At 35.8% G+C, this 17788-nt stretch overlaps 1 protein-coding gene across 1 annotated transcript in view; it reads right to left on the bottom strand.

Moving 5' to 3' along the window:
- Positions 1-11441: 11441 nt before the first annotated feature.
- atp9b (ATPase phospholipid transporting 9B) overlaps positions 11442-17788 on the bottom strand; it is a 189814-nt gene continuing 183467 nt past the window's right edge. Inside the window, 4 exon segments of the mRNA XM_041248556.1 lie at positions 11442-13095; positions 13940-13972; positions 15901-16104; positions 17707-17764. Coding sequence (XP_041104490.1) covers positions 12959-13095; positions 13940-13972; positions 15901-16104; positions 17707-17764 — 432 coding nt within the window. The 3' untranslated portion in view covers positions 11442-12958.

Raw genomic sequence — 17788 nt, forward strand, 5'->3', positions numbered from 1 at the left:
CCCAGTCTGTTTCCTGATGTTTAATGCCGTTGCCTGGACCACCATGGCAATGCTCCAGCTCTGAGGGAGTTTTCTGAAGCACCAATTCCCCAGAGTCTCATAGCACCGGCCTCCTCACATTCTCTCTCAAACACAGCTCCAGATGCTGTTGTTATTTAGGCCAATCGCTTCTGACACAACAATTAGCCTTTGCACTCCATTTTCTTATTCTTTTTTAAGTTTGTAACTGAAACTACTTGTGGTCGTCTGCCCCTATGTTGGATTTTAGTTTTGAAACCCAATGAGCAATAAGATACAGAAAAAAAACCCCAAACAAAAAAAAAAAAAAAATAGGGTTATATTTAGAACAAAAATGCTGTGATACACCCAAATAACTACTGCATTTTATTCTTTATTTTAAACTATACAAACTTTGACTTATGCTCTATTTTTAGAAATCATATTTAAATATTTGATATACAGATTAATATACAAATTGAGAGATGCTTAATATGAATCCCCTGTTGGTTAAAGAATGGTGAGGTTTACAGAGGGGTTTTGCCTTGAATTATTCCAAGTATGGCAGTCGCTGTTGCCTTCCTCAAGGGTCTGGTAAATGACAGCTGGCTCAGTCATGTAAAGCTCACTGGCTTGCTTGTTTTTTTTTTGTTTTTGTTTTTTTTTTTGTATTTTTCAGTGCCCCCCAGAAAGCAACCTTTCACCCCATTCACAAGAAGTACTGCCCTTCTCCGATGCATGGCACATGCCACGTGATACTGAAAAGCACCACCTAGTTTCCTTAAAGCTACAGTAGCTAAGACTTTACAATTATGTCCTTACCTTTAAAAAGCATCAAAACCCTTTCCAACAGTTTCTAATGCATTTTCCTTTGTGCATCTCTGGAGGCACAACCGTACAGAGCAACTACATATTGATCTACATATTGCCCACTTACAAGATACTACTTTAATTATAATGATGTAATGTTTTGTTCACCAACCTCACGGCTCCAGTAAAGCAGGATGACACAGCATGTGTTTTGTGGAGTTTCAACTGGGAAGTAACTCTTTCTGTCAGTAAAGAAAGAAACTGTACCAAAACCAACATGGAAGAGTTTTTTATTGAGAAAAAAAATTATATATTAAAAATACAAAACTGAAAGATCATAATTAGATAAGTCTATACTTGGTGGAAGCACATTTGGCAGCAATTACAGCTGTGAGTCTTTTGGGATAGGTCTCTACCAACTTTTCTCACCTAGATTTGGCAATATTTGACCATTCATCTTTACAAAACTGTTCAAGCTCTGTCAAGTTCCTTGGGGAGCGCTGATGGACAGCAATCTTCAAGTCAAGCCACAAATTTTTGATTGGATTTAGGTCGGGGCTCTGACTGGGCCACTCAAGGACATTTACCTTTTTGTTCCTTAGCCACTGCAGTGTAGCTTTGGCTGTGAGCTTTGGATCATTGTCATGCTGAAAGGTAAACTTCCGTCCCAATTTCAGCTTTCTTGTAGAGGGCAGCAGGTTTTTCTCAAGAACTTCTCTGTACTTTGCTCCATTAATTTTCCCTTCTATCCTGACAAGTGCCCCAGTCCCTGCCGATGAGAAACATACCCATAACATGATGTTGCCACCACCATGCTTCACAGTAAGGATGGTGTTCTTTGGGTGATGCACTGTGTTGGGTTTGTGCCAAGCATAATGCTTTGCATTTAGGCCAAAAAGTTCCATTTTAGTTTTGTCAGACCACAAAACTTTTTGCCATATGGCTACAGAATCTCCTTGTTTTTTTTTTTTGCATACTTCAAACGGGATTCAAGATGGGTGAGTATTGCTACCTTCTTGCCACCCTACCATACACGACAGATTTGTGGAGTGCTTGGGATATTGTTGTCACATGCACACTTTGACCAGTCTTGGCCATAAAAGCCTGTAGCTCTTTTAAAGTTCCCATTGGCCTCTTGGTAGCCTCTCTGATCAGTCTCTTTCTTGCTTGGTCATCCAGTTTGGAGGGACAGCCTGATCTAGGCAGGGTCGTGGTGGTGCCATACACCTTCCACATCTTAATAATGGTCTTGACTGTGCTCCAAGGGATATTCAAAGCCTTTCATATTTTTTTATATCCATCCATCTGTGCCTTTCAACAACTTTGTCCCAGAGTTCTTTTGAAAGCGCCTCGGTGCTCATAGTTGAGTCTTTTTTTGAAATGCACTACCCAGCAGAGGGAACCTACAGGAACTGCTGATTTTATCCTGAAATCATGTGAATCACTACAATTTAACACAGGTGGAGGCCACTTGACTTGGTGTGTGATTTTGAAGGCAATTGGTTACAACTGGGCTAATTTAGGATTGCTATTACAAGGGGGGTAGACACTTATCCAACCAAGCTATTTCAGTTTTTATTTTTAATTAATTTTCTACAAATTTCTAGAATATTTTTTTCACTTCAAAGCTGTGGGGTAGGATGTGTAGATAAATGAAAAAAAAAAAAAAATTTAAATTCCAGGCTATAAGGCAACAAAAGGTGAAATTTTGAAAGGGGATGTAGACTTTCTATAGGCATAGTGCTCTACGACATAATGAGGACTAAAATTGTTTTAAGATATATTCACAGAAAAAAACAAATGATGCAAACCGGGAAAATATTACCTAAAAATTTGCAACATTTCAAAATGTTAAAAAGTTAATATTTCATTTTTGCCATTTACTTTTAGTTACTATTCTCATCTGTCAGACCCCTTTCCTTTATACACTTCAAAATTGGGCCTTAAATAAACAAAACAAAAGTTCAACTACCACATCACAATGCCCTATTCTGGTGGAAGTATAGAATTGTCATTGACATAGCAAGCTGTAGCGTAAACGTCAAGAGCAGTTGCAGCTGACAAATCAAACCTTTTCCTTATTTGTAGGTAAGCTGCTTTATTTGTAGGTAAGCTGTCACATATCAGCCTCTATAAAATTTTGACTTCAGTGACGGTTAAACGAGAGTGATGCATATCTGATTATTTCATTTGATTCGACATGTATGTAGGTGAGCACTTTGTAACCTGCCCCTTATCACCCAAACAACCCCCTGCCCTGCACACACACACATTTCATACGGAAATAAAAAATATGACATGGGTTTGAGGAAATGTACAGGGAGAAGTATACTGTAGCGAGTATTTCTCTTTTCTTTGGCACTGTTGCCGTTTTCTTTTTCTTATTTTTTTATATCTGACATATCCCAAGAGATGGAGCATGATGATGGTAGATCGTTCATGGAAGACTTGATTCAGCAGAGTCAGGGTAGGCTATTGACAGCAATCTGTCTCGAATGTTTAACTATTTGAAGTACTGCAGTTGGTTTTGTTGGTACAGTACTATATTTTCAGCAGAAATAGTATTTTGATTTAGAACTATATGATTCTGAACATCTAGTTACGTTGTAGCAGTACCTAAAACTCTCCATTAACAACCCAACAGCAAAATGAAATCAAAATGTTACCCATACACAGAACTGTGTAAAACATAAATGGCAGTGCAATTTAACAAAAGATTAAAAAAAAAGAAAATAGCAACAGTTTTCAGAGTTAAAACAGTATCCAGTCAGTAGGCCCTAATGTCACAGTGCACTTGCAAATGAAAATGAACAAAAAGGCAACTAAAGATGACAGATTCATCACAGTATCTAAAACTGTTTAATGATTAACTTTTACATTACCATAGCTGGTCTTGTTCACTTTGTTTTGGCTGCAATTTCGTCAGGTGATAACTGAAGGCAGCGTTGTGTAAATGCACAATAAAGACTGATTTGCACATGCAAGAAAAAAAACGCGGGCTGTGATGGATAATTAATTGTAACATTGAATAGATGAGCTTTGTATCAGAAAACTAGTGACGGAACCTGGGACCTCTCCGATTAAAGTGTAGCGCAGCTACCGCTGTACAAAAGAGCCGGCTCCCTTGCAAGGAGCGTATATCGGGCTTATGTCTTTGTGTGTGCCTATGTCACCTACCAGCCCTGCTGCTGCCTTTACCCGTGCACGATACCATATACAGTATGTAATGTAATATATGTGATTTTATTCTTAATACAAGGGCGGTAAAACGTGACTGACGTGTATCTGGGTAATGGATATCCGAGTGCTGACTGTATTACAGTATTTGTCTAGCTTCTGCCACCTCTTCAAGTTATTGAAACAGCACCAATTAAAAAAAAAAACACAAAAAAAAACATAATGGATTTTTAAATTAAGTTTTGAAACAAACAATTAAGTTATGTCTGTTGAAAGGCTATTGATTTAAAAACAATATTTACAACAAAACCAATTGTTTAGTAGTTCCAGATTGTACATGATGTTAAATAAAAGATAATTCTGTTTTTAATTATGTCTCAATCTTAAAATTATAGGTGATGCAAAACTTTTGGCCATTTCTGTACAGTTAAGGTCATTTATTTTTTATACCCCACGTTTAACCCCATTACCTCTAGAATCATCTACTCCAGTCTGTTTCTAATTCATGTGTTAATGAAACAGTACTATCATTGATCTTACCCAATATGGGGCAGATTGATACTATTTTAAAGTTGTTGCTTGTTTAGGATAAGTTTCAAAATGGTGGGGATTGGTTCAAGGATGGAAAAAAAGAGCACATTGAGGCATTCAGCACGGAGAATCCGCTATGAATGAATGGCAATGAATGAATGATGATGATTGCAATTGCAGATGATTTATGAACAGTTGAGGGCACTCAGGGGCCGAGTCAAAGATAAATTCCGTGGGTGCCCAACTGCTACCTGCACGAGGCCGGCTATAAAAACATGAACAGTTACATGCATCCCAGTGCCGAAGATTGAAAGTGGCTGTGGCCACCTCCCCCCGAAAAGACGAGGCCACCAAACCATGAATGGAGAATAATAAATAATTAATGCGTCCCACAGTGGCACTCAGCCACCTATCCCCCAAATATTGAATTTAATGAAAATCAGCAGCTGAGACATGGCCCGTCCCCCAGAGCATGACTGCACCGAAGGAGAGAGCCCAGCCCCGACAACTCACTCCACAGAACTAAATACCAACCGCTCAGCACTCGGATAAGGGAAAACCACCTACTCACATATTTTTTATTTTTTAGGGGGAAACCTCAGGAAATCTGTGGCTGAGGACAGCCCTTCCTCCAGGCTCTAAGCGGTTAACTACTTCTGTTTCGGCTTCCCAGCGCTTGACTGAGCAGCCGAAACAAAAAGAAGCGACAAGAAAGAATAACATATAGAGCTTTTATGCGCTTGCTGATGACATTTTGGTGAGGTGCAGATTCTCCTTCCAGAAAGCAACCAAGTTTATAATTCCTTGTCTTCTCTGAATTTACCCACTTGTTCCACCTTCTAGATGAATACAGTACCCTGCTTCCCTTTGCCAAGGTGCCAGCATGCCTCTTACTCAGTCGTGTGATGCGTCATGAATGTGGTCTGCAGATTATTACACTTCTGGGAAACTCAATGGCCTTTATTCCCTCATCACTAGCCAACTGTCTGTGTATTATTGGAGGTCTGGCAACACACCTGACAGCAGTGGATACAACAAACCTACACACCCCAGTAGTCTGTCCTTTATATCTTATTTAAAATCAATTTTAAAAAGGTTCCCATTTGGCATGTTGATGTGATTAATTGAATCAGAGAAACCTGAGAATGAGCTATCCCAGATGGTTTCATTTAACAGGAGTTTCAAGCAGAGAACCACAAGTCCCATTTTTCAGATGGGTAAATGCCTCTTGTCAACAGGAATCTTCAGAATGGAGTTGAAGAGAGAGACGCTCAAATCTGTGTAAGTCAAGTGTGGTTTGGGTGGATCAAAGTATCCATGACTATAGAAATTAGGTGACTCAAGTCCTCTAGGCTGTGATTAATTAAGATCAGGAGTAACTGAGTAGCTAGTATCATTTCTGCCTCATGATAAATTGCTGTAAAAGAAACATTTGGGCACCAGTCTTTGTATCCTGCACTTATGAGCAGTGATGTTTCTTCTAGATGGATGGGAAGTAAATATTGTAACATACAGTACAGGTACATTAAAAAAATGATCTCTTCATAATATATGTTTCTTACTTGTGATACTTACTTCCTTCATTCCATGTTAAGGGTAGCCTGCTCTATAACACCAAGAATAATATCGGATTCTATGTATTTGAAAAATATATTACATAAGAGAGAGATAAATATCAGTTCCATATTAGAGATATTAGTATCCACGTAAATTACTAAGTAGGGAGCAAAATACAGGGATATAAGGTGTAAACAGTGACAACACTACAGTATGATATGTACATGTATTCATATATATATGTATTATGATATATCATATATGATATATATATATGTTCTGAAACCTACAATATACTGTCTAGCCTATCGTGATATTATACTGTGTACCTAACGATACGAGAGTATACGTATCAACAATACAAGACTTGTACTGCACTTATTTTTATTTCATTGGAATGTAGCCTGTCTAGCCTATTTGTGATGCTGCTGGTTGCTAAGCTGCTCAGCATTGCACTAAATTCTTTTTTATTAAGAATGGGTACAGAATTCAATTTGTTACATTGTAAAGGCAATAGAATATAGAAAAAGGCTGGGTATTGTTAAGTTTGCACATCTAATTGTTGGTAGGTAGCACATTTAATTGTTTCAACTAGTTATAACCCTCAAAGTAGTTAAGTAGAGGTCACAAACTTAGATAATAGGTTATTTCCCTTTTAGATAATGTATGGATATGTATAAGCTTACTTTAACTTTTTACAGAGGAGGGTATGTTATTGTACAGGTTATTTTACTTTTATAAAAAGGAAAAATTATCAAAGTTAATTCCTATAAAAGTTAAAAGCAGTATACCATGACAAATGCATAGGATTTGGTCCATAGTGGTTGGTTAAAGCACAGACCAACATGATAATGACCAGATAAGCATGGTAATAGATAACTCTGTCCACAATACATTACTGATCTCGAGAACCGCACTCAAAAACATTTTAATTAATCCAGCTCAAAGCACTCACACTAAAGTAACATTTCATGTTTAGTGGGGCTTAATGAGCACTATTAAAATAGTTTGTTTACAGTTCCTAGCAGTGCAATGGACTGTGGGATTTAATACGACAGTATCCCATCATGCACTGCCTGTTTACAATCTTGCAAATATGGAGCCCATGCCCGCAGAAAACATAACGCTGCTCAGCATGAACATTATGGGTTTGTTTCTTAAAAACACAAGGTATCAGCGATGGAGAAGGCAGCAACGGTCTCGCCATAGGCAAGCTTTGCATAGCCTCCTGCACTGGTTAGGTGTTCTTTCAAAGCCTGCGTTTTATCATAAACATGTGCATTTCATTTTGAACTCTGAAGTTCTCCTTTGAACAATTTCATCGCTCCAGATATCAATAAGTGCCTTGATTTTGGCATCTGACCACGTTGCTCCACCATCCACCATTTTACAATATAAGCCTAAAAATGGTTCAGCAGTATTGATAGTCGTTCTCAACTCCTTCATGCACCTGTTCTGAGTACTGTACTTGTAATGTCCACACACCAAAACATATCAGAAAGCATTTTGGGATATTGGACGATACACAAAAAATGTAGTTTGGCATTAGAGCATCCATACTTCTGACAACCTGCACTACCCGATGCGATCTAATTTAGAAGCAGACACCAGACTACCCTGAGGTGGTCTCGAGTATGGAGTACATTAACCGTACTGAGCACTTTTAATCCAGTTTAAAGGCAAATAATACGGTTTAAAGTCATATTGTGGACAGGCCTAAAGTAGCAGTTAAATCCCCAAGTACAAATTAATTTGTTGTAAATATGGTAATTTATTTGGAACTGTAGAAAGCTAATTCCACTTTTTGATGATACACTATAGTTATTACAAAAAAGTGTCAGAAAGTTGCACCCTTCAAGCGAAAGTGCTGGTTGATCATTACTATGCCCAAAAAAAGGGTGAGAATGCAAGACATTTTCCCCCCTTCATTTTGAAAATTGAAGCAAAACCCATTGTTATTGCAAATAACTGCAAAACTCAAGCAAACTTTATTCTACTCAAGACATGACAGAGGAAAATGAAGACATTAATAAAGTAACCCAGTCTGATTTGTTGAAAAAAAAATAGTTTGAGTTTGAAATGACATAGTTTCTAACACTGGAAATATATATTTGTTTACTGTAAAGATCTTTATTAGCTTGACACAGAAGAGTCCCAGTTTAAATGTAGGAGACTTCAATGGTTCAATAGCACAGCCGCAAAAAATGTTTGAATAAAAAAATTTAAAACAGCTAAACAGACAGTGCAGCTTCATAAATCAATGCAGCTGTTGAGGATATAGTAGGGTTTTTAAATGACCTTGTATAATTTGAATTTATCCAAATGAAGAAATAACAGCCTGCCATGACAGAATAGCCTTTTCTCTGATGTAATCAAACATTGCTAATTAACTGCATTCTCAGTATACTACATGAAGGTTTCAATGCTGTGATCAAATGAAGATCCATCCTTTATATTTGTGAAAGAAACACAAAATGATAGTGACTCCTTGTATCTTAAAGGCAAATATACATGCACAGAAGTGTATGGATTGGGTGTGCAGAATACTGGGAGAGCAGATTTGACTGGCAAAATGCAGGGAACTCAATTTTCTCTTTGTAACAATCAGCCAATGCACAGTGTTTGGAAATACCACTGGGACACCTTTATATAACATTAGTATATCACTATATCATGAAGAAACTCAGGCAGAACCATTTGTAGACTACACCATTTGTAACTAAATACATTTAGCACACATAAGGAGCAGTGGTAGGATATTGTTAACTGATGTTAGTACTGTCTCAATAACCAGTTATATGATTGGTTTTAATCTGAAAATGTTGTTCTACAAATGACTGAACTACTATTGTACCATAGTACAGAACCACTGCATAACAATCGGAGATCATTTGGTACCTGTTATATGACAAAAATGTTATTATTTAAAAATGAATTAATATCGATAGGTAAATGACAATATACAGAAGGATCATTTAGATTTAGAGAGAGCAGGATAAAATGCTTACAATGATTTGTTTCTTTGTTGTTGCTGATAAAGTGTTTGCCTTGTTTAAAAACGAAAAAAGGGAGAGTCTCATGCTCTGCTCATGCCTGTCAATCTGTCATACTGTACATGGTAAATACTATAACTGCTTAATTTGGCACTCATCTTCACCAAACTTTTATAAAACGTCATCCTTGTATAGATGTTTCAAATCATATTTTGTTGCAAATAATACAAATATTGCGTGCGATTATTACGCTAATAGGAGCACCCCATGACTGTGCATGCTCTGGTTTATTTATCTCAATTGTGCTCCCAATTTACACATTATTGCATTATTAAACACACTATCACGTTGTAAAGATGAAATCACATTTCTTGGTTATGTTGCTAACAGTTCACTCAAGGAAAGAATAATGTGACAGCATCCATTTATAGACTTTTTTAGTGAGACCTTTTAGTGGTCATAGTACCATCACCAAAATGACTGTGTCACTAACCACACATCAGCTATCAGGCGCAAAATCATTCACTTTACACACAGTGTTACCTGACTACTCATCATAACAAAAGACCAATGCTGTGCCAGTGAGTCAGTCCCATGCTTTCAAACTCAGCAGTACATCAGATCTGTCACCTTTTCATCTATTAAAAAGTAATTTCCTCAGCCACCCTTAAATCAATCATTAGTGATTTAAAGTTTTTGCTTCAGTCCATAACAGAAAATCCATCAACGCAGTTGAGAAAACCTGTCACTTTTTTGTTTCTTATGAAAAGAAAAAAAAACGAAATCACATCACATTATGACTACACAGCGCACTCACGTACTCAATGCACTATGCGACGCGACCTGTCTTGCTCTGAGAAGCGCTTTCCGTTCATCGTTTGAAAATACTGTATACCAATTGAACAAAGTGACGTCCCAATTAAACAACATAAATGACATTTGTTAGAACCGTCTCCCCGAGTTGTAACCCATTTAAACAGAAATCCTGATTACCAGTATCTGATTAGACAGCGCCGACTGTATAACTGTAGTATTATACTTTATTGGTTAGTTTCAGTGAACCCTGCTGGCAGGCACCCAGTGAGCTCAGAGCGGACACCTGCAGGGCTGGCCTTTGTCCAACACAGGCCTGTAGCTCGCTCGATGGTATGAGTTTGAGAATAATATTAATGTTAATAATAGTTGAAAGATTTCTGTCACTTAATTGATTTTTTTTTTTTTTTTTTTTTTTTTTTTTTTTAATAAGCAAGCATAATATCAAACTGGAAGAATAAGTCTAGAGAACCCAGTTGTCCCATTTTTTATGTGCAGGTTCAGAGTGCCATCTGCTGGTAAAGTTGTGAATTTCTCCACAGGGAAAATGTTACTTCTATGGCAAAAAAGGACCCTGATAACTATAGTGCAGACATTATCAAAACTTTATTTTGAGAGATCAGTGAATTTTCTTGAAACCTTATTGCCACCAATTACATCTAAAAGAGAAGCAAGGTTTGAAAGAAACAAGTGCCAAATATCCATAGATAGTGTAAACCCACTTTTATACACTAAAAAGCAACACATCCCATAAGTGCAGTGGTACATCAAATGTTATTCAGAGAAAAACATGAACAGATAACTGTCTCCACTTTCACTACTAGTGAAATGGGTGGGATATCTATTCTTTCTTTTACCCCCAAAAATGGGTTTCTGCAATGGTGACTTCCACCATTTGCACTTTTAGTAGGGAAGAATATACATTTATACCATAAATAGAATCTGAATAGGACACATTTTAAATAATAAATCCCCTTTGCAGGTACAGTGCCTTCATGTGTGTACCTGTGTTGCATACCAGTGACTCACAGAATATAATCCTTCTCTCCTCTGTCTCAGCTGACTATTTAAAGCATTATTTAAAATTGAGGATCTTTAGTTCAGTTTCTGGAAATCAGTAGAACTATTGAAATAAGGGGGTTTTATATGAAATGCTAAGAAAATATATTACAAAAGGAATACAGTCTTTAATGCTACCAATACAACATTTAACCCAAAACAAATCACAAAAAATAAAAACGTATACCTACTATATAACCAAGAAATTAATGGAAAATAAACCAATACAGATAATAAATAAATAAATAAATAAATAAATAAATAAAAAATAAACAAACAAACGACTGCCTCAACACATTTGTTCTAAGTCAGACAAAAAAAAACATAGTGAGGTAAACATAGTGTTAACAGTTTGGCTTTTTCAAAGTTGCCTCTGACTACAGAAATGAGAAAAAGTGACGCCTTGTGGAAACAAGCTGGTAGTTCAAAAGAAGCAACTGTACACACATGCACAACACATACAGGCAGGCACAACCTCTCATATATCAGTAAATGAGAAACACATTTTTTTTTGTTGTAAAAATGTTATTTATTGCTCTTTAACCAAGAATGAATGGTATAAATATGTAGCAAATAAAGCATAGCACAATCTTAAAATGGTAGCACAATTTCAACCGAGGATCTTGAAGAAAGGATATGTGTTGCACAGTTCAGACATCTTTATACTGGGGTCTGATGCTCCACAGGAATGGCTGGCAAAGACATTGTGGAAGATTGTATAAACTAACATTGTCTAAAATACACTAATAAGGTACACACTATAGAAAGGTAGACCATAGCCAACTAAACCATTAAAGCTGATTGTTACTTTTAATATTGTACAATGGGAAAAAGTGCTGAGAGCTTTCAGATGTCCAGAGAAATTACTGAGCACACTTAAAAGCATAATACATGTTTTAGACATCTGTAATACATTGTACTGGATTGTGGTGTATTGAATGTTGACATCCTGAATGAAGTACTGTAGTTTCAGGCTGTTTCTACACAGTATATATGCATTTAGGCATGTTTTGTGTCCAGAAGCCATTGACTTTGTAAAGGGATTTGTTTTCCTTTTTCTAAGAATAAGTAATTTACCTGAGTAACAGAAGTAAACAGGGATTTCAAGGCTTTTAAATTACAAAGCAAGCATTCAGTTATGTGTTTATGGGACATATACAGGTACATGTGGTGCTCTTACTTAGCCTGGAAGCATTTATCAAATTTAGAACTGCTGTACACATAAACTGTATTTCCCAACACAACTACAGTATATTACGGGCAAAGGCTTTTTAAAATGAGTTCAGTTTGTCATTGTTGCAAAGAAATGAAGCATAGATTACTCGGTATGTGCAACTTGGCTTTTGTGTACAAGTTCTTCTACTTTTAAATCGGAATACGAAGGACAGTGTTGGGAAAAGCAATCTAAACAATTGTTCCCAGAACAAATAATATTGTGCTGCAATAAGTCTGCACTTAATTCTAGTAGTGCATTACTGTTAATATTTGCTATTGTACAGATGATGTTCACAGTAAATAATTACTGTACAAAGTATACAGTCTGGAGACATTAATAAGCTGCGGTTATGAATCATTATTTACAATGGAATCGTGGAATGAGTTCACTGACAAAAAACAATGGAAAGAATCTGAAATCAACTTAAATCTACCGAAATCAATGTTTTAGCAATAAAAAAATGTTTGAAAATAAGATTTGTTCAATGGAAGAATTAAGTACAAAAAATAATGTCGATGAACTGACAAAGTTGTGTAGAAACTATATCACTGGTGATAAATCAGAAATTCTGAAGGCAATAAAAAATGTCGGCAGTGCCTGTCCATTCGAAGTGCCTTGCATGTTTGTTTTTTTTTTTTTTTTTTTTTACCCTCTCTCTCTTTGTGCTCTGTTTACATGTTTTCATTGGTTTCCATAGTCCTGGTCCATGGACCATTGACAACAGCGGTCCCTGCATTATGGTGCCTTCTCAAAGTGCCGAGTCTTAATTCAACTGAAGGGGCATGAAGAGGGAAACTTGTCACGTTCATGAGGTAAGCTTGGAATAATTTGGAGGGGAGAACTTGCGCCTCAAGTACTTGAGAATGTAAAGTGGAAGACAGCTCACAACAGTTATCACTGACACTTTCCACAGGAAGGTCGGGGTTGCGATAAAGGCGACATCTAGGAAAAATGAAAGACATGGTGGATAAGTAAATGTGGATGCAAAATCATCCTGTGCCGTTTCAAATGAAGATGGAAAAAGAAGCTACTGTCAACAAAATATTCCTAGCTCATGGCATCAAGAACCACTTTTACATGCTACCAATATATCTTACTAGAGACTATTTGTTCATATATTATAACTCTGTACACTTTAAACTGTAGATATGGTACAGTATGAGTTACTTTATACAATTTTCTTTGACTGCCTAAAAAAAACATAAAACAATACAAACAAAACAAAAGAGAAAATGGCCATATTTACCAAACTTGACTTAAACTCGCAACTTAAATGAATACATCACTTTAAAAGAGAAAGAAGAATCAATGAATTGACTATCCACAAGCTGCTATTAAGTTTTGATAACACGTTGATAACAGTGCCATTTCACCACACAGACTCCACAGTTTATTTTTGGAGTTCGGTTTTTCATCCCACGGTATTAGAGTAAAACTAAAGAACAACTGCTCTTTTGAGGTAAAGTTGCTGAACAACCTTACTTCTAAGATGTTTTCAGCATGTAGAACTGACATATGACGTTCAACAGTAAAGCCAAACTGTTCGGACTTTAAATTAATTAAAATGACTGTGTTTCACTGTTTGAAATGGTAATGGTTTGCAAATTAAATAGGCTGCTCGAAAATCATAGCTGTATGTAACAAGTACACAATAAAGTTCTAACTACGTTTTTACCTAAAAGAACCATAATAACTTTCCTTTTTCAAAGAATGCTTCACTACCTTTTTCCCCATCAATAATTTATCAACATTAAACGAGAAAGCATTCCTTTATAAAACCACCTACCTAAGAAAGCTCCGAATGACACTCTGCCTATACCTTTACAATGGTAAAACGGCAAGGAGAAGCATGAAAGAAAAAGATAGATTTAAAAAGAGTTGCTGTAGCAATAGATCTACACAGTCTATACACCTACTGTGACTGTTTAAGCATTAGGAAACACCCCTTTCTTTACTTTCTCAGTACTTACTGTTACAGCCTTTAGTATACTTTATTACTATATGTGTTGTTGCACCATAATGTAAATCACAAGTGTTCTGATATATGTATCCACCTATCCATTGATAGTCCTATTGTATAGCAGATTGATCCATTACAGGTTTTAATATTAACTTAATTTATCATCATGTGTAAAGGTAACAAGCTGCCCACTAAAGCTACATAAAAGCTATAATGGTTGAAACTGATATGCAGTGGGGATCTTTACTGCACTCCTGCTGTCTTCAAGTCATTTCACAAACTACCATTCAGTTCAAGCAAAAATGTCCCGCTTTTTATCCAAATCAGACTCTTAGCCACGTTGCTGCTTTCTCTGTTTTAACAATGATGAGAGGAACGTGCAGCTATATGTCATTTACATGGGAGCTGGAGATTCTATCAAAGCACTTAAAAAAATAAATGTAAGGCAGTAACAGTAAGTACTGATAATGCTGTAACAGACTGTGCCACTTTAATATTTCTTTTCAAAATTATTATTTTTTTTGGTATCATTTCTGTATACTCATAGTAAACAGTAGATTTTGAATTTGATATTGCGTAATTATCTTAGACAGCACTGAAGAAGTTTCATATTTGAAATGAATGTACAAGCAATTAAGATTTTAAGAAACGGAAAAGAAAAACTGTAAAAAGGAAAGCAGAAACATAGCGCTCTGTGCAATACAAATCATGCAGCACATTCTAAGCAGCAAGACACAGCCCAGGTTCACTTTTTATAAGTGTCAGGGATCTAACTATTCAAACAAGAACCTTGTATTCTTATGAAACTAAGGTTTTGAGGGAATGTTGTTTTTTTGTTTTTGCACCTGCTCCTGATTTCTGGTATATATTATTGACAAATGTGTATGAGAGAATTAGCTTATTTTATTTAAAATTGCAAAACAGGTCTGTGTTTTATAGTTTTAATACTTTCCATGAAATTCTGCCAGTTTTGATTAACTATAAAGTAAAATGTCTTTTCCTTTCCAATTTCAGAATAAACATAAGCATTAAGTCAATTCTAGTACATGAACAATACACAGAAACATATACAAAAAAAAAAAAAAAAACAGTATTGATGTGTAAGAGTATTCTGCAATGAACAGATTTTAGGGGGTTCCTGGAAAAACTTGATAACCCAGAATTACACTTTCTTTAGATAACCTAATCCTTGCGTTATATTATCAATGGAATAACTTTTTCTGAAGTGTTGTGGGTGAAGTTCTGAAATGGTGTGGGTCATGTTCTGAAGTGTTGTGGGTGAAGTTCTGAAGTGTTGTGGGTGAGGTTCTGATGTGTTGTGGGTCACATTCTGAAGTGTTGTGGTTCACGTTCTGAAGTGTTGTGGGTCAAGTTCTGAAGTGTTGTGGGTCAAGTTCTGATGTGTTGTTGGTCACGTTTTGAAGTGTTTTGGGTCACGTTCTGAAGTGTTGTGGGTCACATTTTGAAGTGTTGTGGGTCATGTTCTTTTTTTTATTCTGCAGTTTCCTGGGTATCAGTATATATTGTCCCCCATTTTCTAAAAATAAATAAATAAATAAATAAACTTGAAACTTGAAAATCCTCTGGAAAGTTGACTTATGCACCAAACCTCATGGTATAGCCATTTCCTGTGGCTATATACATACATTTAATGACAAAATAAATGCATTATCGTGCATACGTGATTAACAAAATATTGAATGTAACTACCTATAATTCAAATTAAATTCACAACAAATACACAGATAAATGATAAACTTACTCCAGTTTACTATGTAAAAACTTACCAAAATATTCATTGAGAAAGGCAAGGGAGGCCACATAGCAGCCAAGACTGAGGAACTCTCCGAGAACCATTAACCAATGCCACGTCCTGATGGTCAGTGCAACCATCAGCAACTCTGTCAATATCAGGGCAGTGAAGGAAATGGACACTACATGCACAAACTCTGACTCAAACAGCAGCAGCGCACCATACATTAAAATACCACCTGGTAAGAAAAGAAAAACACAAGGTATTCATGTTCTATTTTATAGTATCATATCATTCCTGAGTGATTCTTTACATCAGAAACTTTAAGAGTGTTGTTTCGTAAACCAAAATGTAAAAAATATTTGCAAACATAATTTTCAGTTTACTGTAACAAACTGAAAAAATGAAAACTGAAAAGTAAGAGTATTCTCTGGATAATTCTTATGATGTAAGTCAAATCGCAACTATCTGAAAAGTAAGTGTGGTTAGAAAGGAGGAAGGTGTAGCTTCAAAAGAAGGTAAACCCTCCTTTCTTGAAGCCTTCCTGCCACTTCATTACCTTGTAAACTAAACAAACAAGCCCTTGCTACTACACGCAGAAGCAGGAAGGACCCAGTATGCATGTAATCTGAAACATCTACAAAGCTTATCAATTCAACATGAGTTTATAAGACAATAACCATTAAAAATAATAATAATAATTAAACCATAGTGCACACTGAATTGTTATAAATTTTAGTTCTGTTTTTGACTCTGTAAGATTCTTTAGCCTGTACTAAAAAAACAAAAAAAAAAAAAAAAACCCAAAAAAACAGATGTGAACAGTAAAACCCTTTAATGTGTGTGTATAAGGTATGTTAAACATATTGAAACGTTGGGAAGTTGGCTCTTTGAGCAGAAACCTATAGGGTAATTATTAAGATTCCAAAATGCAGTTAATTATCCTGAAAAGTTAACTGAATCCCAAAGGCATACCTGAGACCTAAGCAGTTGCTATACAATATACAGTACTGTCATCTTTCATATATATATATATATATCTATATATATATATATATATATATATATCTATATATATATATATATATATATATATATAACCACACTTACCTTGATGAAAGTTGGTGTGGCTTGAAGTTGACTATGTTTATTTTTTAACAAAAGCCCTAAAACTTTACCCAACATGGAAGAAACAGATCTGTCTGGTTCTGAACTTTTCATACGTAGAAGAAATGGCTCTAAAATCCACTCTGACAATCGTTTCCTTCCAAGCTGGCAATAGACACCGGGACACAAGAAATTTGGGAAATGTGATCCCAGCAATTAAGAATTTGAAAGAAAATGCAGCCCCAAGCTTTCCACCAAATGCATCTTGGTATGATGTTTAATGTATTTTGACAGTCTTTCATTTATTTATAACATTGCATAAATTGTGCTTAATGGCCTCTAACTGATCACATAATTGCATTTTCGAACACTGTACACATTCCAGAGAGGCAAACACTATGTAATAAATGAAACTTGATAGGCAGGTCGTTTAAAATTGTGCTCTTTTTTGTTTCTTTTTTAAATGTTTTTACTATTAGCCTTTAATTAAAAACAGAACTGTTGATATGTTACGCATCAATAAAAATACGTCCTCACTGCAAAAGTCTGTTTATAGGCTAAAATATCGATTTACGCAATAGACAAAAAGCAATCTGCAACTGTTGATGAAATGAGGAAATTTAAGCTACTGAGAAACTACAGACAAAAATGGTTGAATAATTGTTAGGATATATTACTGCCAAATTTAAAAAGAAGACACAAAAAACATCAAAGGAAAAATAGTTGCACATACCTTGGTACACACTAATTAAAAACCAAATGAGAAAAGTCTTGAATGATAACGATCGACCCTAGGAAATAAAAGGAGAGGTTTT

Source organism: Polyodon spathula, chromosome 4, assembly GCF_017654505.1.
Source record: "Polyodon spathula isolate WHYD16114869_AA chromosome 4, ASM1765450v1, whole genome shotgun sequence".
NCBI lineage: Eukaryota > Metazoa > Chordata > Actinopteri > Acipenseriformes > Polyodontidae > Polyodon > Polyodon spathula.